Source organism: Sinocyclocheilus anshuiensis, unplaced genomic scaffold, assembly GCF_001515605.1.
Source record: "Sinocyclocheilus anshuiensis isolate Anshui unplaced genomic scaffold, SAMN03320099.WGS_v1.1 scaffold72, whole genome shotgun sequence".
Classification (NCBI taxonomy): domain Eukaryota; kingdom Metazoa; phylum Chordata; class Actinopteri; order Cypriniformes; family Cyprinidae; genus Sinocyclocheilus; species Sinocyclocheilus anshuiensis.
Window position 1 is genome coordinate 649,577 of NW_015554073.1, and position 22,442 is coordinate 672,018.

The 22,442-nt window shown below is 38.4% G+C and overlaps 2 protein-coding genes across 2 annotated transcripts; one reads left to right on the forward strand and one right to left on the reverse strand.

Moving 5' to 3' along the window:
* The first annotated feature begins 1,066 nt into the window (after positions 1-1,066).
* Positions 1,067-5,478, forward strand: LOC107668808 (dorsal root ganglia homeobox protein-like). Its single transcript, XM_016460802.1, has 7 exons — positions 1,067-1,125; positions 1,271-1,366; positions 1,911-2,011; positions 2,617-2,718; positions 4,374-4,543; positions 4,632-4,744; positions 5,032-5,478. Exons 2-7 carry the CDS (start codon positions 1,309-1,311, stop codon positions 5,361-5,363), a joined length of 876 nt encoding a protein of 291 aa, XP_016316288.1. The 5' UTR covers positions 1,067-1,125; positions 1,271-1,308; the 3' UTR covers positions 5,364-5,478.
* A 4,254-nt stretch (positions 5,479-9,732) lies between these two features.
* Positions 9,733-21,097, reverse strand: LOC107668812 (uncharacterized). Its single transcript, XM_016460807.1, has 2 exons — positions 21,066-21,097; positions 9,733-19,826 (listed from the first exon to the last, which is right to left on the reverse strand). The coding sequence occupies exon 2, from the start codon at positions 19,702-19,704 to the stop codon at positions 10,237-10,239; it is 9,468 nt and encodes a 3,155-aa protein (XP_016316293.1). The 5' UTR covers positions 19,705-19,826; positions 21,066-21,097; the 3' UTR covers positions 9,733-10,236.
* Between the last annotated feature and the right edge of the window lie 1,345 nt (positions 21,098-22,442).

Consider the following 22,442-nt stretch of genomic DNA (forward strand, 5'->3'; position numbering starts at 1 on the left):
ATGTTTTAAATAGAGCGCTTTATGACACTCATTTCATCTGGCACATATACTGCTGTAATACACTCCCAGTCAGACTCTCAAGATCGTAGAAATCACTTGATCTGTTAGGTTTGATCAATCTATCTCCGTTCCGTATAATAACACAAATGTCAAGAAGTTATACAGAGCTCGTCCCCCAGTTTCCGATGCATTTTGACGAGATCATAACACCAACTTTATTTTCAGCGGTGCATAAATTAATTACACGCATTTAATAACTAAAATATCATTATATTCCCCTCTTAATATCATAAACGTTCTACGCCAGGGAAGCACTTAATAGTGCAGGGGGCCATAACAGGCTATTATCCTTGTGTAATGCTATTAGAGAACCAATTATGCACCATTACACTTGCTTTTTTGCAGTTTATGTGATTTCATCCAATACCGTCCTGCACTTCAAAATTTCAGCTGCTACTCGGAGCCTCATTTCCAGCAGCAGAGGAGCGGCGGTGTCTGCGCGCGGCGTCCCGCGTGCGTTTTAAAAGTAATTGAAAGGGTCCCGCTGCATATCATTTACGCGAGAGTGGGAAATAAATCCTTGGACCCCTTGCTGTGAACAAAATCAAAATTTGGACCTGCGAGCGCGCAGCCAGTGGATTCTCGTATAAAGTGGACCCCTAACCCATATAATGAGCAATTACTGGTCTGACAGCCAATTTTAAATTCAAAAACAGTCATCTAGATTTTTAATATAAAAAGCAACTGTGTAAAAAAGTGTATCGTACTTGTGCCCGTGTGTTTGTGATTTGGGAATATGCATGCATCGAGCTAAAGTTACACTTTCGGAGTATGAATGCCTTGGAGGATTTTGACGCTTGCACCACGTGCGCAATCCGGTTGGCCGTGGAGAACCTATCCAAATGAGTTGAAAACGAAAATCTGGTTAATTGCAATTACGTGGGAGATTATAAAGGCGAGTGTTGTCATGCTCTAAACAGTCACAAAGACATCTGGTCACTCCCTCCTTACGCGCGCGCAAGCGGATAAACTGAAGCGCTCAGTGATTGACGGTGGGAGTGCGATTGCTCTGCCGAGGTTGAGCTGGAGACACGAGAATCGCGATTGCATAAAGACCCTCTGTTGGTACAGATGCTTTTTTAATTTATGTACTTCAAATCGGTTGCAGAAACGTATCAGTATTGTTCAAAGTTGTGTTTTTAAGACGCATGCGATTGCAGTAATAGTTGGCGAACATCTCGCTGACGCTTGGCCATTTTTTTCTTTGCAGAGTGAAATATTCCCTCCACTCGCAAAGCACAGGGAAACATGTTTTACTTTCACTGTCCACCACAGTTAGAAGGAGAGTGCTGCAGGACTAACACATGTAAGTATGTTTCATTTCTTTTGCAAGAATGGAGTTTTACCTAAAATGTTAACTTTGTACTTTTATACGTATTTCGAAAACAGAAAAAATATTAAAACGCGTTCTGTGGCAGTTTTATAGTTCTATAATTTATCTTCATATTGTGCATTATATTTCGCAATCAAAGTTACTTAATAATTAGCCTATGTTTGGGTTTGTTTTATGGTGTTTAATGTTTTGCCACATGGCAACGTGATCGAGAGGCTTGACAGCCGCCCAGCTGAGACTTTTTGTTGCAGTCTGTCTGAGAACAGATGTTAGATGTCATGCCTTTCAACTGGCATTTTGTTGGTCACGGTTTCTCATTGTGTAAAGTGATAATTCGGGTCTCTAGCAGATGAATACAATGAATCAACTGTTCCCTGTGAATTAGTCCATCACGATTAAGTGAGAGGCAACCGATGGGAATCATATTTTCCGTCTCATTTAGGGCTATAAGAAAATGTATATTTTTATTCCATAGAAATGTTATGTTTTTAAAGTGTCGGGTTACTGTTTTAAATAGTGAACACAAATGGGTTTGGGAATCACGCCTCTGGAGACTTTGATGACGGTTTTCTGCGCAGAAAACAACGCAGAAACAGGACGACCTTCACTTTACAACAGGTATCAAGTCAGTGAGGAGCAAGATTTCCGGCGGATACAAAATAGAACCACTGTTCTCAAACTTATTTATGTTATAATGTTTTATAAGCGTCCTGTGTGTGTGTGTGTGTGTGTGTGTGTGTGTGTGTGTGTGTAGACTAGGCATGCCGTGTACGTAAACATAGGCTACATTTATATATACTACATTTTTTTTATATATATATACTTCTGGATGTAAACTTTCTCTTTTATTTGTAAAGCAAAAACCAAGCATTTGCTTATTTAGGTTAACCATTAATAAGGTTACATGACAATAATGGAAAAAATGTAAGACATAAGGAAAGGCCGAAGAGTCCTGTTTCCTTTGAACAAATGTTTAATCAATTTAAACTGTCACCATAATTCCTTTTATTTGTAACGCATTTTTAAAAAAGTAATTGAAAAGTGTTTGAAAAAGTGTAATGACTTTTCTACCAATTCAGGCAGCAGTTAAACAATTTTAGTGCGTTTTACAGTGCACTACGCATGAACATGATTTCTTAGCAAATGCAAAAAAGATAAGACAGTTCTCTCTGATTTATAAAGCATAAATTCGTGAAATAAATGTGTAAAAATATGTTTTACAGTTGGAGGCTTTGGAGACGGTTTTTGCACAGACCCACTATCCAGACGTGTTTACAAGAGAAGAGCTGGCTATGAAAATCAACCTAACAGAGGCTCGCGTCCAGGTGAGACACTTTTCCTCAACTGTCCTGAGCCAGAGATGTAACGAATAGCCTACATCACTCAAAAAAACAAACAAAAAAAAGCGCTCCGAGCACGTTTGGTCAAAGAGAGTAAATGAAGTCACTCTGTCATTTCCGTGATGCGCTTTAATAACATCAACATAATGTGGAATATTAGATTAGGTTGATTAATCGGTCATTCATAATTTACTAGTGGTAATGTTCTACACTAATTTGCCCTCGTCTCTAAGGTATAAAAATTGCTTAGATGCACTGCCATTTCCGTGTTTCAGCAAATGGAGAGAGGATGTGGCGCTTTTCGAACAAGACAAACGTCCCGAGAACGATTTTGCTCGGTTATAAAGCGCCCGGGCACCTGAAACCTCCGAATTCATATTCTGCGGCCTTGCATAACATCCGTGGTAATATCAAGTTGGCCACATGTAATTGCATTCAGTGTGTCTGTATGTAATTTCCTGCATTCCAGATTTGCTTTTGGGTTTCCTTCTGAGCTCAGATCTAATTGTGGGAAATATAATAGTTTCCCTTTTGTTCCCCAGGGTCATCTTACTATCGCTTAAAACCAATGACTGCGACGCGATAATGGAATTCGCTGCTGTAAATTAGGGATTGTAAACAAATTATTTATCTCTAATCGGATTACCCGATTCCTATTATTAAATCTCAACATGAATCGGTGGCAGCATGCAGGGATATTAAACTTACATTATTATTAGGAAATAAATTTTCTTTTTGTTGTAGTATAGTGGGCGCCCACGTTTTTAAAGTGTCAATTGGCTTGTGCTGCATTAAGAACAAACTGCAAATTGAGATTAATGGTGCAATTATGGAGCATTCAGTGCTGGGGGATCATGACTTCTAGCTGGAAGGTGCAGGGGTGAGATAATGTTGCCACAATTACATTGTGAATATTGTTGTCCTGCCAGTAAACTGTTGTGTCATATTATGTGGTGTGTGTGTGGCGTTTTGTTTGTTCGCATCATTGTACCTTTGCACAATGCTGGCCAGGCGCTGGAGATATGGCTGCATTATGCAACCTTTCCCATTCAAATATGATTAATGCGTTAGAGAGCACAGACTTAATCGAATCTGATGTTGTCAAACAATCACTAAATAGAGAAATAAACGACTTCATCATGGTTCTCTCTCAGAAGCAGGGAGACTGTCAGTAGGAAGTCATTAAAAAATGATAATGAAAAATTGCTCAATTAAATGTTGTTATAGGCAATGACCTTCATTCAGTTAACATACAAGAACTTCGCTGCATATGATAAGCAATTGTGTTCGTGAAGTTTCAAATAAGTCACTGGCTTGTTAGATTTTGTAGCACATTTCAGAAATGAGCACTGGGTGCAAATAATAATTCTAATATTTACGCAACTGCAACTTAACAAGTGACATTTTAGAATGGGCTTCAGCAGAGGAGGTTCTCACCCAAAAAAATGTTATTCTGTCATTTATTCACCCTCATATAATTTTTTTCTTCTGTGTAGCGCAAAAGGAGATGTTTGCCAGAATTATATATTTTTCCTTCTCCACAGAATAAATCAATTCATACAGGTTTGGAATAACATGAAAGCGAATAAATGACAATAGGATTTTCATCAAACCTTTTTTTTAATCTGCTTTCTCTTTAGGTGTGGTTCCAAAACCGAAGAGCAAAGTGGAGGAAAACAGAGAGAGGAACTTCAGACCAGGAGGGAAGCAAAGAGCAAATGAATGACGGCACCCCACCTGCACGCAACCTCAACCAGTCTCCTGTTGACCACAGCAGAAATAAGAAAGAACCAATGGAACTACAGCAGAAGTGTGTAGATCATCGAATTAAATGTCCATATAGGATATATGTTTGTTTTTGTCAAGAGATGTAATGCCAAACTTTCCTTTATGCACAGTATTAACAGAGTGGTGGGTTCAGGCGGACCTTTTTTCCCATCTTGTCTGCCTGGGACTCTGCTGAACACAGCCACTTACGCACATGCCCTTTCACAAGTGGCAACTTTAAAAGGTAAGATCCAGCATCTACTCGGTGTCATCATGAAAACGTGTCAGATAGGTTTGACATTTTTGACTTTTTTACTGCAACTGATGTGGATGAAAATACAGCATATTGTTATCATATTTTATTGCCTCTGAATATATATTTAGAAACATAGACAGATTGCATTACCATATGAGACCTTATCGTAAAGTGTTAAGATAGACAGATAGATCAGAACTGGAATCTACAGTCTGTGTTGTCTATGTAATCCTGTGTTGTCAAAACGTTATGACACACTATTCTGCTCTCATTAGGAAGTCCATTGTGTTCCTGCTGTGTGCCTGACCCAATGGGCCTCTCCTTCCTGCCACCATATGGGTGCCAGAGTAACCGGACAGCCAGTGTCGCAACCCTGCGGATGAAAGCCAGGGAACATTCAGAGGCGGTGCTGCAGTCAGCCAACCTGCTGGGGGCAGGGTCTACAGCCGGGCCCGGAGCAGGTCCAGGGGTCGGGCTGGGCCAAAGCACTGTTTCTGCGGGAGGAAGCGATTCCAGTCCTAACTCTGGTACCTCTAAGATCACATCACTACGGAGAACTCCAGACAAACATCTGCACTGCCAAAAGGAGGGTCCGGATAAGAAATGAAGGAGTCTTGTTTTTTTTTTGTTTTTTTTTTCCTAATTTGAGGACACGCTTTGGACGAAGGATTTATAATCAAACATTGAATGCCTGCTGCCTCTTTTTTGAGAGCACTGACATACCCGGCACAGGACGGTGTTAAGTGCAATCCCTTGTTGTATATTTTGCGTGTATGTGTCAAACTATTAATTCAACTGTAATTTTTCCTCTCCTCGTTCACTTTTACTCATGACTCTTGCCATTGGTTTTCCCTCTTCGGGTGTATGTGGGAGCCTGGTGCTTAATTCGTTTTTTTGTGGCGGAATGACTTTTGAACATGCTGTGTGGTAAAAGAAAACTCCCTGGTTGCCAATGTGAACTTATTTAATTTTTCACAATCCAATTTGATGTTTGACTTGTGTACTGTGAAGTCAGGTGATGATAGACATTCTGCATTGTGTCAAGATATATGCCATGCTGAAATATAAATGTACTTATGTGAAATAATATATGTAAGATAATATCAAGGACAGAACTGTATATTAAGTGGTTTGCCATGTTTTATGATATGATCCGGGTAACTCTGATTCATGCTGATTTGATGGCAACTGACATCTCTCTTGTCATTGTATCTGCACGTCCATGATAGACTGCAAGAGTTCAGACACTGGTCCTGTTTTGACATGTTCTATAAAATAATTAAACATGTAGGCAATCATGTACATCTCCTGTTGCCTATTGCTCACACCATCTGGCTATGATCAATTATTAATTAGTTCACAAGAGGTAGGGCTGCAAAAATGGAAGCAATGGTTGGTCTTATTTACCTTAAAGTACATCATGACTTTCTCATATCACATAGCTATTTTACATGCATCCCATGATGACAATGATGTGATAGGTGCTAATTATGACATTATGCATTGGGCATACAACAAAGCTCAGCTGTCATTAGGGTTTTAAGCAGCTTGTTGCCACTTTTGTAGGAATTCTTTTTGTTATTTTCTTTATATCAAAAAATATAAACATAACCACACTGTTTTAGATCATAAGTTCTATTATATGATGAGGAATAGTCATTTAGGAGCATATGAACAATCAAATAGGTTATTAAAAGAAAACGTGAGCTCCTGCTTTCAAAGAAACACATTGCAATATTAGAAAAGCAACGTAGTTTAAGAACACTTAACTGTGTACTACCTTTGAAAAGAAGCTGGACTGATTAAATTCTCGTCCTTGAGGATTTTCAGGAAATGACTTTTGATAGTCAATAACACAATTGAGTAAACTGCACACACATTAGCATTAATAATTGATGTTAAATTATGTATTATCACAAAGTAGTGATTTAATTATTCATGATGTGACACCCTGGTGACAAAGCAGAGCCAGATAATGTCAAAAGTCTTGCCTGATGAAATGGTGCAGCTTGGCATTTGCTTGTTTGGTGACAATAATATATGCTTTGTTCAAAATATGTGTGAAAATACGGTATTATTTAGATTGAACTTTCAAACAAAGAAGAAAACTCCTTTTTTTTGCTAGAAATAGGAACGATGACAGTAATAGAAAATTTGACTATTATAATACAAATAAGGTTAGAGAAAATTAAGTATGACCAGGCTGCAATATTAATAATTAGCAGGCATGGTATCATCTCCATATAATAAGCAGAATTACTATTACTCATAACATGAAACATGAAACATACAAACAGATGGAAGACTGCACTGAATCTGCAACAATATACTGAAAATAACTGTACATGTTCTTCATACTAAACAAACTAAAGTTAAAATTATTTGTGCTGTTATTAATGCCAGATTTGATACATTTTGTATGAACTTTACAGGTAGCCTACATCTAAAATAGTTTATAGATAAGAATTACATATAAAATATTAAATAAAGATTAAAGATGTCTAATCTTTATTATTAAATAAAGATTAAACATCATAAACATACATATTAAATCAGAAGCCCTCTCTAAATATTTAGTTATCCACAGTGACGAACAAAGCAGAACTAGTAAAGATCACGTCACATCCAGTAAAGTCCTACGTTATGGGAGCACACATATTTTGCTTTTTTTAAATTAGTGTATTTTTATCACTCGTCTGTCATCAAAAAAAGAGCTGCTATCAAAACAGGTAAAACGCAGTGCTTCTGAATTCTGTCTTCACAGCGTCCTCTAGATTGACAGATTGATCACTTCCATCAAACAACATGCCGTGAGGGCGAGTGGCTGACAAAATTTTAACCAATATGAATGGATAAGTATTAATTTATACATGTAGCCTTAGTATTTTACGTAAAAAGGATAATTAACATGTTGATTTATTCATATGTATACTAAAGTAGACCTAAGTCTAAATGTTTCAAAATATCATGTCAAATGTTCGCTGTTTTACAGATCCCCAAAATGTACTTGATGAGTTTTTTTTTCTGTGCTGATATATTTTGTATTGAATTGTTGAGGGGCTTGTCCCCATTTTAATCGCCAGTAGCCTTTTGTTTACATCACAGCCATGAGCATAGCTACTCGCCGGTGCTAGTCAGAAAGAAGTATGTGGTATTAAGGGACGGGACATGGTCATTCTGGAGAGCTTTTGATTGGACAAAATGAGTGTGTTCAGGATGAGTCACTTAATATTTTTACTTCATTTTCCCGGGAGAGTCATTCTAAATGACATGACTTTTTTTTCACTGAGCAATTAATTCAGTTAATTAATTCTTTTTAATACATTTTGACATTTGTAGTTTGACAGGAGTGTGTTCATGTAATCCTCTCAATCGAAGTGCAAATGATGTTGTATCAGAATGATTAATCATCAAATTATCATTTTTATTAGTTAAATAGTCAAGTTAGACATTGAGTTTAATCTCCATCATGGACAGCAAGTGAAATAAGTTTATCTTGCAATGTGTCAAAACCAGGCAAGACACTGGTCACAACAATCAGAGTTTTCTTACATCTAAACCTAAAACATGTTTGCTCCATATGTGAGCTGTCGTCCTCAGTATGTTTCTCTATAGAAGCAATATTGTAAGTGCACATTGCATCGGCTGATAAAGATGTCTACACTTTGAGAAAACCCAACTCAGGGGAAAAATCAATTTAGACACTGTTGCTGTTGTTAATCATTTTTTCTTTTCCAAAATGAATTCCCGCACAGCAAGCAAACAGAGAAACAAATGGCCTGTGATGGTTTTAAGTAATTTAGAGTTATTGTAGTAGTATTTTTAGAAGATTGTTCATAACATTCATTGCACGTGGATTATTGATTATTCAGTGCAGTAATTCATTCTATTATGAGAAGCATTGTTACATCAAATTAACTGGAGAGAGGCCAAGCAAGCCTAAAAAAAAACCCTAAACTAAACTAAATAATGACACAAATCATGTGTTTCAGATTCTGCTTGAATGAAGATAATGAGTTCTTTTGTTGCATTAATGATACATTGTCAGTGAAGTCATATCCAAACTCTGGTGCTCCAGTTGTTTGAGATATGGGCCTCCTGCATAGGTCAAGATATGGTCAACATTTGTGCAGTTATCATAGTAGCTTGCACTTACATAAACAAAGATCAATAACTCACTACATTTATTTTGACTGGGAAAGATAAGACAGAATGGATCTGATTATGCTTAAATGTTTTCTTACACAGTGCTGAATATTTATGATGCCCACTTGAATTACTGCAGTTTCACAGAACGAAAGAAAATAGTACTTTTAAAATAATTATCAGCCAGATTTTTAAAATAAAAAAGAAATAGATATTACATATATAGAGATATCAGTAACATGTAATTTATTGATTTACTAGAGAATATAGTTTGTACATACAAAGTGCAATGCACCCTTTGTCCACTAGAGTGGTCTATTGTGCAGATACTGAATTCACTCAAACCCACAAATACAGTATATCACAGCACTGTTAAAGAAAGCAATGAAGCTCATTCTCAAGTTTACATCTGATATTACCTGCACTTTTTTTTTTTTACCTTTTTTAATGTTTTTTAATGCATTAGCTGTTTAAAGGGATCTGTGTGAGAAAACAACATCCAACCAACAAATTGTGATTTAACATCTTTCTTTAATGATGATGTAATGCGTTTCTGAAAGACTGTAAAAGTAGTACATTGCAAGTGGTTGTTTATAAGGCAATCATTTTATAGTCATACATCAGCAACCATGGCAAGGTAAAGACAGACCACCCCTTTTTAATATGTACCCTGCCAAAGCACATCAAGAGAAAAGTTGTTTTAAAGGGGTCATATGATGCGATTTCAATTTTACCTTTCTCTTTGGAGTGTTACAAGCTCTTGGTGCATAAAGAAGATCTGGAAAGTTGCAAAGCATGTTCTTTTTAGCAGCATCATATGACCCCTTTAATATGGCAAGTACCCTTAAACTGAGTTTTAAACCTGACAAACTTAGTGTACAATTTTCATGCATACTGTGGGCCATTTGAAAAACTTGGAAAAGCTTGAATTTTATTCTGGCTGGGTCTTAAGGAAAACGCCTTATCATTACCACTAAAAAGTCACTTTAGAAATATACTTCCCCTGAATCTAGTGTGCTCTGTGGGCATGGTCTTTATTGTTTTATAAACAAGTACACTGCAAAATTATTTTCAACACAACATAATTAATTGGAATGCTTCACAGTTCTTCCCTTTTTTGACAATAAAGAGCCCCTGCCTACCACAATTACGGTCACCTCAGCTACAAAACACAATGAGGTTTAACAGCAATCCTTAAACACAAATCAAAAACAGTTTTAAGAACTCTTTTAACTTATTTAAAAGTCACATTTAAATAGCTTAGATATAGAGTCATTTAGCTTCAGATTTGTTTACAAACAGTATTTACCTATCTAAACAACCAACTTTACTCGTCATGTGCTCTCCATCGCAAAGTCCTCTAATTCACTCATAGTTATAATATCTGTGTGTCTTTCAGTGTTGTCGATACTGTTTTCTGCATACAAAGATGGATTGTGAATTTGCTCATGTGACCCATACAGCATATCAGGGTATTGCTGGGAATCTCTGTTAATATTCTGCAGATGAACATTCTGTCTCCACGGTTCACCACCTCTCTCAAGCGTATCCTGGTTGTCTGCTGGTGTTGACAATTCAGATGATGACCTCAAGGGTGGTAATGAAGACGCAGCCATTGGCAGAAACCCACGATACAGCATGTAGGGAGTGTTCAACATCTCCAACGATGCTGGCTGTGTTAGAGCACCCTGAGACCTCTGACGGACATTCAGCTGTACGTATTTACCCGTTTCCGGGTCATAAAATGTCTTTGTCTTAACTGGTAATGGTACATCCACCATGAAGTACTGCCCTGAGTTTGGGTCTTGCAAAAGCTTTCTCTGTGTCACCGGGAAAGGTTGGGCAACTGTACTGTGTGCAGGGGGGGTGTAATTTGGCTGGATGTCATACTGTGAAAGAGGAGGTGAGGCTTGTACCGCTAGATGTGTTGACCGTATGTCTGAAGGTGAAGAGGAGACGTTTCTGATTGATTTGGACTCTAGCTGTTCTTGGTTTTCAGGTGCCATCTTGGGGGTCTCTGCCTTCTTTATACGCCTCGTTGTAAGTCTTTGTGCTCGCCGAAGAGCTTTTTCAGATTTTGGGGGCACCACTGGAGGTCTACCGAGTGGCCTTATATCACTACAGGCTGATTCTAGTCTTTCATAGCAGGCTGACTCTGGTCGTTCGTAGCAGGCGGAGGCAGGCCTTTGGTAGGTGTCTCTGTAACTTTCATGCTTGGGCATGAAGGCCAAACTTATGTTGGCCACATCTGTGAGGCTCACTGCACAGTTCTCCACGTCCTCTGACATTGTGCTGATGACTGAACGAGTTTCTTCTTCCTCAAAATGTTGGCTCCTTCTCTGATGGCTCTTTGATTGTTTTGTTGCATGTTCTGCTGAGGGCAAGTTGTTGTGGAGAGTCTCTTTTAATTTATGGAGCTGATGGGCAGCAACAGCTGGTTCATGTAAGACTGGAGGGTTAGCAGACTCTTTGGGATGAATTTCATCTTCTTTTTCTGAACCAGTCAAGTGTTCCTTTGGGGAGCCAATCCTGAAGTCTTCAGAAAATGATCTGTGAAAGCGTGGCTTGACAGTTTTGGTCACAGATGATGTTTTGATGGTATTATCCTTTACTCTGAACATGATGGGTTTCCCCATGGCTGGAGAAGAAGAGTTGGATTGCGGTCCTGTCGCATGAAATTTACCGTAGTCTGTTAGACTTTGCAAAAACGAAACGTCTTCTTTTTTCTCTTTCTCTGATTTTTCAGCTGAGTCTGTGTTTTGAGACATTTTGAGACTTGGAGGAGGTGGTTCAGGTGATTTTTTTGGCTTTATTTCAGTGTCGAGAGCATTCACTGTGTAATACTGTAGTTCTTCCATTTCTTCTCCAGGTGGTGATGCCATATTTACTTGGTTGTCTGCTGCTTTTACAGTGCCAGACGATGACAAGTTTGCAAGAGATTCTTGTCTTCCATAATGAGAAAGATTGCCCTTTTCAGTTGTTTTGTCATGAGTCATTTGTCTTGATCTGCTTATTGTACCTTCGGCTTGCAATGGTACACTTTGGGGATTCTTGGACTGATAAATTTTGTTCCTTTCTCCTCTGTTTGGATGCTCCATGAAAGTTGGTTTAGTGTTTGATTCTTTATGATTTGTTAGAGCCCTTGGTTGGGTGCCCATTGATGCAGCTTCATCTTGTGAACCTGAAGCTACCAGTGATACAGGTTTTAGTTGAACTGTATTTGGAATCAAGTGGTTTTGTTTTTGAGGTAATGTCTCTTTCTCTGTTTGTTTTTTAAATTGTGATGTTTTTTGCTTGAGATTTTGACCTTTCTCCATTGAAATACTGTCTCTTTTACATTCTCCCCCTATATCCGACACATTTCCATGCAAGTCTTTATGAATTCCTAAAACTGGCTGATCATAACTGTTGTAGAAGTCCATTTTGGGGAATATATCAAGCTCTTTTGTATCGTCTTCAGCGGAGATAACTTTCAATCTAGCATAGTCCGCAATAGCTGATATTTCTGGTCTAGTCACCTTCTTGTTCTTCTGAGTAGCCTCTGGTTTGGATAATATATCTTCTTTCCTTGTGTCCTGTTGATTTAACTGAGCATGCTCTTGTTCATATCTTGCACTTCCTTTTGTTTCTGACTGATACTGGTTTGTATTAGTCTGATCAGCCTGTTTTGTCGCCGTAGTTTCAACATTTCTTTTTTTCTTTCCTCTGAGGATGCTTCTGTTTTGATTAACTTTCAAATTACCATTATTTTGACCACTCAGACTTAATACAGTGTCTTCTTTCTTCCTTTTGTCACTGTTCAGTGCAGGTTGTTTATTATCACAGACTTTTATATCTCGAGTCCCAACTGCTCTTTGTCTTGAATTAATTTCTGTCTTTTCTAATTTACTTGGACTGTCTTGCTTAAGTGGTGTGATTTCTTTTCCAACATCATGTGTATTTGTCCGTGCCATTTCAGTGTGCCCTTTCATATTATTCACAGTTTTGGGTTCCTTTTGGACTGTAAGGGGCTTCACTGGTAAGTTATTTTGCTCTGTAAAGTCTTTTTTACCCACAAGTTCAGTCACGACAGCTCCTTTCTTTCCTTTCAGATTTTCCTTTATCACTTCATGTTGGTTTTTGTGGCCTGCCATGAATTCCTTGTTTGATGACACTTCCTCTGTAGACACTTTAATGTCCTCTAAGTTAATTTTTGGGACTTCAAAAGAGGCCTGGTCTTGTTTTACAACAGTACACACATCCTCACCAATACTGCTAACTTTATCCCTATAATTATTAACATGTGTGGCAGTGCCATCTTTTAAAACCATCTTCATCCTGTTTATAATTTCATTACTTGTGTTAAATTCAACTTGTAACTTCTCTTGCGACCTTTTCTCCCCTCCTTTCTCGTCCCCCTTTACATTCTTTTGCAGAGTTTGAGCATCTTTGTCTGAGACAGATTCATGTTTCATAGCCATTACAGGATCCTTTTGTTTTGTCTCATGCACAGTTTTCTCAACTTTTGAGTTAAATGTTTCTCTTCCATGTATTTTGTTCTTTTGAGACGTAAATGTATCAGTATCATTAAACATTTTGTCTTCACCTTCCACCTTTTGAGGCTTCTTTTTAGCTTGGGGTATCGTCATTTCGGGAACTGTACTTTCAGTGAGTTTAATGTTGACTGTATCGTTTGCCATGGATGAAATGGGTGCCTTTAAAACCTCATTCTTTTTTGCTTTTGTTGATTCATCCGTTGTTGCAGGTTGTGTAGCTGTCAGGGATACAGTCTCCGTTTTCTTTGGGGACTCTCTCGAATTAGGTAAATCATCAAGAATGTTTCCTTTCATTTTCATACTTTGCACTTTATCAGTGTTTCTCACTTGCTCCTCAACTTTCTTTTCCTTCAACTCAATATCATTTCCCCTACTTTGCCTTGATGGTCCAATGTGAGTATCTTGATCTTGTTGTATTAGGGTAGCATCTGTTGTAGAATGGCCAAGCTTTGGTGTACTTATTGCTGTTCTCTGTTGCTTTTCAGCCATGTTGCTGGAATGAGTTATTGATGTGGTACCATAGTGTTGCAGTTTTACTTGCTTGATTTCGCTCTCAGCTCCCTTTAAAGGTTGACTTGTAATGGATGCTTGCTGATCAGAAACCTGTCTGGAGTCATCTGGACGTGTTTGTGTTGTATCTGAGGTTTTCTCTTTGGAAGGCAGAGGTCTGTTCATTCCATGATTTATTGATTTGTGTGGCAGGTGAGTTTCAGTCTCCTTTTCTTTTTGTTCTCTCTCATCCTGTATATGTTTTGATGTGAGATGACCATAATCTCTGACCGGTAACCCATATTTAGCTAAGAGGTCCTCATATGATGTACAGATTCTTCCTGTGATGCTTGACTTATCTGTAGTTGTCTGCGGTTCACATTTTTCAATCTTGTCTTCTTTTTCTTCAATGTTTGAAGAAACTTCAGTCTGTCTGTCGGCATCATGTTCATTTCCCACTTTCTTGTTTTTAATACAAAAGCTTTCATCCTTCACAAATTTCTCAGTTTCAACAGAACTCTCTTCTTGTTTTACCGGATTTTGTTGCTCATCAATATGACACTTACTTGACACACAAATAGTGTAGATCATAGGTTCATCATCTGAAACTGCTTCTGTTTGGCTTGAGACACAAATACTGTAAATCATGGGTTCCTCCCTAGGTTTGTCATTGCTTGGTGTAAGAATAGTGACGTTTGATGTCTCTGCTGTGGATTCTACATTCTGTGTTAAAACAGGCTGTGTATTATTCTTCTGAGTTGCATCCTCTTCTACTATTATTTCATGTTGGGGGGAAACATTTGGTTTTAGTGCATCTTCAGCTGATTTTTGGGGTTTGGAATTAGTCGAGTTCACTTCTTGAGACTTTTCTGTGGATTTTTGTGGATTGTTTTTGTCATGTGATATTTCTAATGGTCTGGGAAATCCTTGTTCTTGTTTTGAGCTCGCACTTTCTGTAATTTTCTCTTTCTGTTGACTGTTATTTACTACTTCTGAATCATCTTTTATTCTTGACATACTTTGATAGCTTCTAGGGAGTTCATTCTTGTTAAATGAGAACAGAGTCTTTGTATTTTCATCATCTTGATGGAGTTCTTTTTGCTGACAGCTTTCTTTTGCTTTTGCTTCAGCTGAAGCTATTTGTGTTAGTGATTCTTCATCTGTTTCTGGTTTTGGGTGACTCTCCACCATTTGGTTTAGAGAGGTGGTTTCTACAGCCTTTACTTGTGGAGTGTTGTTTTGTTGCTTAGCCAAGTCATTTTCCTGTGTTATAGTGTTTTTGTTTATTAATGCTTGTCCATCATCATTATTAAAAGGTTTTAGTATTTCTGGCTCCCTGGTTCTTTGTGAGGCCAGGTTATTTGTTGGTCCAGAGTTGATTCTGACTGTATTATCTGTTGATGACACCTCTGAATCTGAATTGACCCCAGCATTGTGTTTGTAGGTTCTATTTATAAGCTGTTCTGGATCTACATTCAGTCGAAGGTTTGAGGTGAGCTCTGATTTGGCAGGTTCCATTAGTCGTTTAGCAGGTGGAATTCCATTTTTAAACTTCATGTCACTTGATGAGGATGTCAGTTGACTAGCTCTAATCGCAGAGCTATTTTTGACTGGTTCATTTTTAGACTGCTCCACGGCAGCAGTAATCTTACTTTTAAGATGTAGATTAGCTTCCTCAACTCTGGGTGTGTTTTCCTCCAATCCCAATAGAGAATTTTTATTCAAATCGCTGTTTGATTTTGTAGTTTCATTGCTTTTAACACATAAGTCTTCTTTGATTATATCAGTAGGTTTAGTCACAGCTTTTTCAGAGGAAGTATACTGACTCTGTCTACTTCCATACAGATTTTCTTTCTGATCATGCTGAACTGTTTGTTTTTCATTATGCAGTGCAGGTGGATTATGGGAAGTGTAGTTCTCTCTGTAGGTCTTGACTGCAGCTGTCAAATGACCTGACATCGATTCATCTGGTGACATTTCACGACTTTGCTTTGCCGATTCCTTATTAGTGTTTATATTCTCTGAGCTTGCCATACTTATTTGTTTATCTTCTGAGATTCTGGATGGCTGGTAGTTTTTATAGGCATTATTTTCCACTGTTGCTCTTCTGTCCAGAGTTTCTTTCATCTCTTTATCATCAGCTGGATGTTTGTCTTTCTGCCTTTCTATAGCCAAAGGTTTGTATTTTACATTCTCATCCTCAACATTTTCTGAGACTGCATTCTGATTATCTTCAAAATGAAGAGGTTGTATTTCCGTTGATGGTGGAGATCTATTCTTGGGATGATCATTGTGCAATTTAATTTGTTCTTTGTACTGGGTTACACTGGAATAAGTGATAACTTGAAACAAATGATTCAGCTTGTCTGCTGTGATTTCCTTCTTTACAGAATGGCCTTCTTGACCATCATTATTGATAGTCCCTCTTGTTTTTGTTGAATTTCTTGCAAGAATGCCTTGTTTGGCAAGTCCCTTTTCTTTAATTGCTGATATTTCCTTTTGAGCATGTGCTTTCAATTTCGACGTCAGTATTTCTTGTTTACTTTGGCCTCTTTCCTTGTAAGAAAGCACCCTTGTTGTGACCTTGTCAGTATCTTTACTCATTGTTCTGTCTTTTCTGTCAATGCTAGTATTTGTTTCATTTTTATTTTGAAAATCCCTTCTCACATAACCAGGTGATGGACTTGTAATATCCTGCACTTTGTAGCCTTGTTGTTCTTGCTCTTTTACAGGCTCTGTTATGGTTAGTTTTTCAGCTGTATCATATTTAATTGGATTTTGTGGGTTTTCTGATTTAGCGAAAACAAATGTATTATCTCTTAACCTTCTTGCTTGCTCATTATCTCTAACGGCAAGAATATCGTTAATGCTGAACATGTCATCTTGTTTAGTTGGTAAACTTGTATTATTTTGATGTGAGGTGTCAATGTTTGGGACGACTGAATCTTTATCCTGCAAAGCAGGATTTGGTGCACCATTGTTGGTGGAAAACTCATTTTGAAGTGTGTGTAGTGTACTTGAAGATGTATTATAAATTGTATAACTCTTGGCACCAGATTGTTCAACTATCTCTGATTGTTTCTTTGTCCATACATTTTCCTTAGTGTGTTTATCTTCACTTGTCGATGACATGTGCCACTGTTTGTTAGGCTCATACCTGTATGGCTGATAAGAGTACAATCCTTCATTCTTTTGACCTTTATAGTCTTGTAAAGGTGCATGAGCTCTCTGATCAAATGTATTTTGTGTCGCCATGGTGTTAAAAGAAGAATTTTGCTCTGGTACTCCTTTAACAAAATCATTTTTGACACTGAAGCTTTGTAAACCACCATAAACTTCCGTTAGAGGAGATATTTTGTTTTGGAGACTGTTTTTTGGTATTCCGTATGATTCAGTAGGCTTTGAAAATGTGTTAAATTGGTTGTCATGTATAGATTTTTCACTGTAAGATGTTTTCCTGGGTGATATTGTATCTTCCCTGACCTCTTTCTCTTCCTCCTTTGCAAGTCGACCAAGTTTAATGTCTTCATTCACTTTTTGCATGTATGTTTCCTTTCGGACAGAATAGCTGTCATTGGCAAAATATTGCTTAGCGGTGGCCTTTCTCTGTTTATCCATCTCAATCAGTGCTGCTATTTCTCCTCTAAATGGCCGTGATTCAGATCTGCCGTCTGTTTCCTTGACTGAACCAATCTGGTCCCAAGGACATTTTTCTTTAACAGCCTCATTTTGACTGTATTCAGTAAATGTTTTTCTTCCATAGTCCTTTCTTTGTTTTAGATCATTTTGACTTGCGTTATCACTCTGGCCGTATCGCTCTGATGTTTGAGCAGGCAGAGAAGGTGTCGGTAGGTAAGCCTTTGGAAGCACATTTGCTATTTCTGGCCTAGCAGGAATAAAAGTACTGTTGAGGTCTATTAACTGACCTTCTGAAGTCAGAGAGCTTTTATCCTGTGCTGAAAGATTGTGTGTTGAGTGCTCTGTGTTAGCCAGCAGATCTGTGCTGGGAGAGCGACCCTCTGAACTTCCACGGAACGATTTGTAATTAGCGACTCTGTCCTGAATTTGAGGTGAAGTTAATGTCAAATTATCATATGATCCAAAGCCATCGGTATAATCTTTAGGGGTGATAGGAGCCACACTGGGCTCTCGAATTAGGTTACAAGAGGCTCGTGCATCCATTCCAATCAAATTCTCCTGAGCAGTTTCTTGGGATACAAAAATATCTGAAAATCTGGATTCTCTGCCCTCCAGCTTTGAGGTCTGCTTATTTCGATCTGTTATTTCTAGCCCTTTAAATCTTGTGGGACTGTATGTACTCTTGACTCTTTTTCGGTTGTCTTTGAGGTTGAACAGCAGACTTGAAGCTTTAGATTTGTAGCTGTCACGCAGATGTTTGACATCAGTCTGAAGTTTAGGGTCAGTTTCACCCTGGGAAGAATAATCAGAAACAGAAGGAGTGTGTGCAAACTGCAGGATCTCAGACGTCTCTGTTTCTTGTCTTGTGTGAATAACCGGTGTGAGGAGCTGAGTGATGTTGAACGGTGTCTCACTGCTAGGCAAGTTTCTCTCGACCACCATCTCATGTGTAACTTTGTTATTGCTAAACAAATTTGAATCCGGCCTACATGTTCTCTCATTGGTAGGAGAGACTGTGGAGGGCCGGTTGCCTGGAAGTTTGTTCCTTACAAAGTTATTGTTTTTCTTCCAAGGCGGATAGTTGGAAGCCATCTCAGATTCGCACCTCTTTTCAATCGCAGAGGCTTTCTGGACAACCGTGGACCTGGAGCGCTGGCTAGCCACAACGTCCTGAATTTGTCTCTGATTGAAGCACTTACTTTCACACGGAGAGTTTGGAATTCTGTGGTTGTCTTTCAGCTCTTTGTATATGGGAGAATCATACCATCGTGGGAATTCATTAGCCGACATAAACCCTGACACATTCGTACTTTGGAAGGAAAACCTGTTGTACTCTTCCCAAAGCTGGAAGGGGCTGAATTCACTATGGAAGAAACAGTTTGTAGAGTTCAGTGCCTTGAACTTACTTTTCGAAGATTTCATCAGGACTGTTGTGTCCATCTGTGCCACGGCGGCAGCCACGTCGGATGTGTAAAAATGGTTTCTGTAAGACTGAAAGGGGCCTGACTTAAAATTCTGCTGGTATCCTGAAGAGAACTCAGAGAGTTCCCTCTGGATGTTTAGCATAGCTGATTTGTCCCATGATTCACTGCCAAAGTCTCTATATCTATCCCTTGCCAGAATAACGTCACATGTCCCACTGTCTTGGTAACACTCCCCTGAACTAAAGGCTTTGATTAGAGATGACACTCTGGATGTGCTCCTGCTCTGCTGCCACGTCACCTCCTTGGAGCCATTGTTCATATAAGACAAGCTTCCCTCTCTGAAAGCCTGTTCCTGATGGGTTACATCCACATAGGAATGTTGGAATGTTGAGGCCATCTCAGTTTGTATTTCTGCCTCCCCATATTGTTGAACGCTGTATGAAAATGCCTCGTGGGAGATTGTCTTTTGCTGGTTTTCCTCTGCAAATGCCTTATGTCGTTCAGTAGGAGACGAGGAGAATTCCGAGTCATTGTAAATGGCCTCCTCTCCAATGCATAGGCTCCTGAAGGCACGATCGGTGAGGTTGCTGACCTCCCTGTCTGTGTCGTCCATAAAGCTGCCGCTGCTGGATGTGTCACTGAAGCCATCGGAGTATTTGCAGTGGCCCTGCATGCTTCCCCGCTGGCCTGTGTGGCGCTTTTCCAGGGAGCTCATTTCAAGCACTCACTCTCATGGACAGGGCACAGTTGTCCCTGTCAGTCTTGAGATGGCTGACGCAGGGTGTCTTGCATTTAAGTAGTTCACCTTCTAAGAGGTGATCAAAATGCCTTCCTTTCCTGCAAAAGTATCAGAGATGTCATAAATGTGTAGTTCACTGTAGTTTTCGACAAGAGTTCTTGAAAATCACACTGCTATTGCTGAGTGATTCAGATGTCTAGTAATTCAGATTTTATCATGAAGTATGACATCCAAACTGTTTTAAGATCTGAAACTTTGACCTTTAAATCTGATCATTTGTGAGTTGAGCCGCACCTCTGCCTTGCATACTACATATATCATGTGAAGTATATTTAGAGAAGGAAACTGCTTCCCATTCTTACACAGGATAAATATAATTAAATATGGATTCTTTTAATATTTTGTCTTTTATGCAGAGCAGTATTCAGTACAACAAATGTAATGCCAATTCTTTGCTAATTGCTGGGGAATAGCTATAAATACTTCCCCCACATCAGTGTGGTTACAAATTTAAACACATGTGAGTAAAAATAAAGACTCTGAGAATGAAAGTGAGAATACCTCTGGAATGTCTTTTCTTGGTGTTGATCTAGTATAATATATATATATATATATACACACACACATACTCACACTGATTTTAATTATAATTATTACTTCAAGTTGAAGTGGTGTCTGAATGATTAAATAACATCAAAGAAGTTTTCAGTCAAATCTTTAGATGATAATAATATTATTCATTTTATTTACTGAAGCGAAATACGGTAGGCTATTTGTTTGAGCCTGATTCGTCTAGTCCACATAACTCTTTTATTCTTCTCCCTGACTGTCCTGCCTTCACAGAGCAGTTGGGAAATTACTTGATGCTACTTTCATACAGGGCTTGTAATCACCACAGAAACATCCTCTTAATATTCAGAATAATGGTCAACCGTTTTGTTTTGTTTTTCAACGATAGATTCTTAAACATTTACATTTATTGATTTTTTTACATTTGGTTACATCCTTGCTTAGTAGTATGAAAACAATAATAAATTACACTGTTAGGGCTACACTGGATGTACATTATGTTTTATTAAAGCTATATTGTATTAGAAATATGTCATACTTTGCATCATAAATCAACTGAATCTACAGTAATGTGCTTTACATTACAATTTCTTTTGTTGCTTTAAACATATATTTTGTATTATGGTACTCATTTTCACATATAATAACATATTCTATGTTGTTCAATTACATATTTCTATATAATAAAAATATCTGAGTTAGAATTTAACACCTTGCATAAACTATATTCACATAACATTCTGAACACAAGTGTGCTTTTTTCTTACCTTTTGCTCTTATATATCATTTTTTAGTGGAGGATTTTTTTCATGCTTTAGAAAGAAGCTAATCCTTATCCGTTGCATATGTGCAGCAAAAAGATCTCTTCAACAATGCTTTTGCTGGGCTCTCCTTAAGGTTGATAAAGTGCAGACATAAAGGCCACTTTGTACAAGGGCCCCGGCGGGGCTAAAGCAACGAGAGAAGCAGAAACACGCTGAAATAGCAGTGGCATCAGGCAGAGACGATCGAGCTGGAAACATGGGATGATGGCTTGAGACAGCACACGTATTGGAATAACCATGTGGTGTCAAGTGTCAAGCAGATGAAAAAAAAACCCAAGCCAGTAATTCTGTTTTGCCGTGTCAGGCCTTAATAGTCAAAATTACATTGGAGCACCACTGAAGTTTACAATGCCAGTAGAAAAAAAAAACCTGTTGCTTGTGGCATAACATGCATCCACTTGTGGAGTTGTTATGGTGGATAGCATGTATCTAACCAGATGAACATGTGCCCACTGTGTAAAAATAGCTTCTTGCTTCACTAACAAGTGTCACTCACTTCTTTTGGCTGAACCATGCCTTAGACTTGTCAACAGATGATATCTGATCCCTCTTTGGGATTTTAAGAGTTAAACATGTCTATTTAGTATTTTTACCCCAATCTTTAATTATACTTAAAACAAGTACAGTCCCAGTCAGCCCAGTAACTGTCAGTTATTAAAGTCTAAGAAAATTGGCTAAACTGGACAGTCTCTGTTGCCAGTTAACTTAATAAAAGGGGGTAATAGAAGGGTCACAATAGGAGGGATATTTTTTAAGCCGGCTCCTCCTCCTCTCAGTCAGTCAATTTCAAATGTCCCCGTGATGTCAAGCTGTCTCACGTCAGTCTTAACTTTGCAGCCAGGCACTGCTATAATAGGACATGGGTGCAGTGAGCTCTTTCCCAGGAGTCTTGGCTGCAGCAGAGGGCCTGGTGTGTAAAAGTGATGGACACTCACATATGGAGCGGCAGGGCCACCCTCGCTCCTCTTTAGAGCTCTGTTGCTAAGCTCTCATCAGAGCTGTTGCACTACTTCCTCACCACTCACAGCTGTAGTTTACAGCACTGCCTGATACTGAGCAATTCATTATCCTCAGCAGAACAAGATGACATGTTATGACCAAAACAACATCAGCCTAACAGCTGAGAACATGAGAGATGGTTACAATATTAAAATGCAGAAATCCATCATTTTTGTCATACATAAACTTTTTTTGCGATCGTGAAAATTTTGTCCAAAAGCAATGCTTTTTACACTACAAGAACCTTTTTCTAGTAGAAGAATCTATAAAATAAGTTTTACATCAGAAGCGATATTCCGTATTGATATTATGTGTGTGTGT

Bases quoted from the DNA above. Each gene is read 5' to 3' on its own strand.
- LOC107668808 (XM_016460802.1), top strand. From the start codon at position 1,309: ATGTTTTACTTTCACTGTCCACCACAGTTAGAAGGAGAGTGCTGCAGG. The intron at 2,012-2,616 runs GTATCAAGTCAG...TATGTTTTACAG, and splicing joins CGACCTTCACTTTACAACAG to TTGGAGGCTTTGGAGACGGT. The intron at 4,544-4,631 runs GTGTGTAGATCA...CTTTATGCACAG, and splicing joins CCAATGGAACTACAGCAGAA to TATTAACAGAGTGGTGGGTT.
- LOC107668812 (XM_016460807.1), bottom strand. From the start codon at position 19,704: ATGAGCTCCCTGGAAAAGCGCCACACAGGCCAGCGGGGAAGCATGCAG.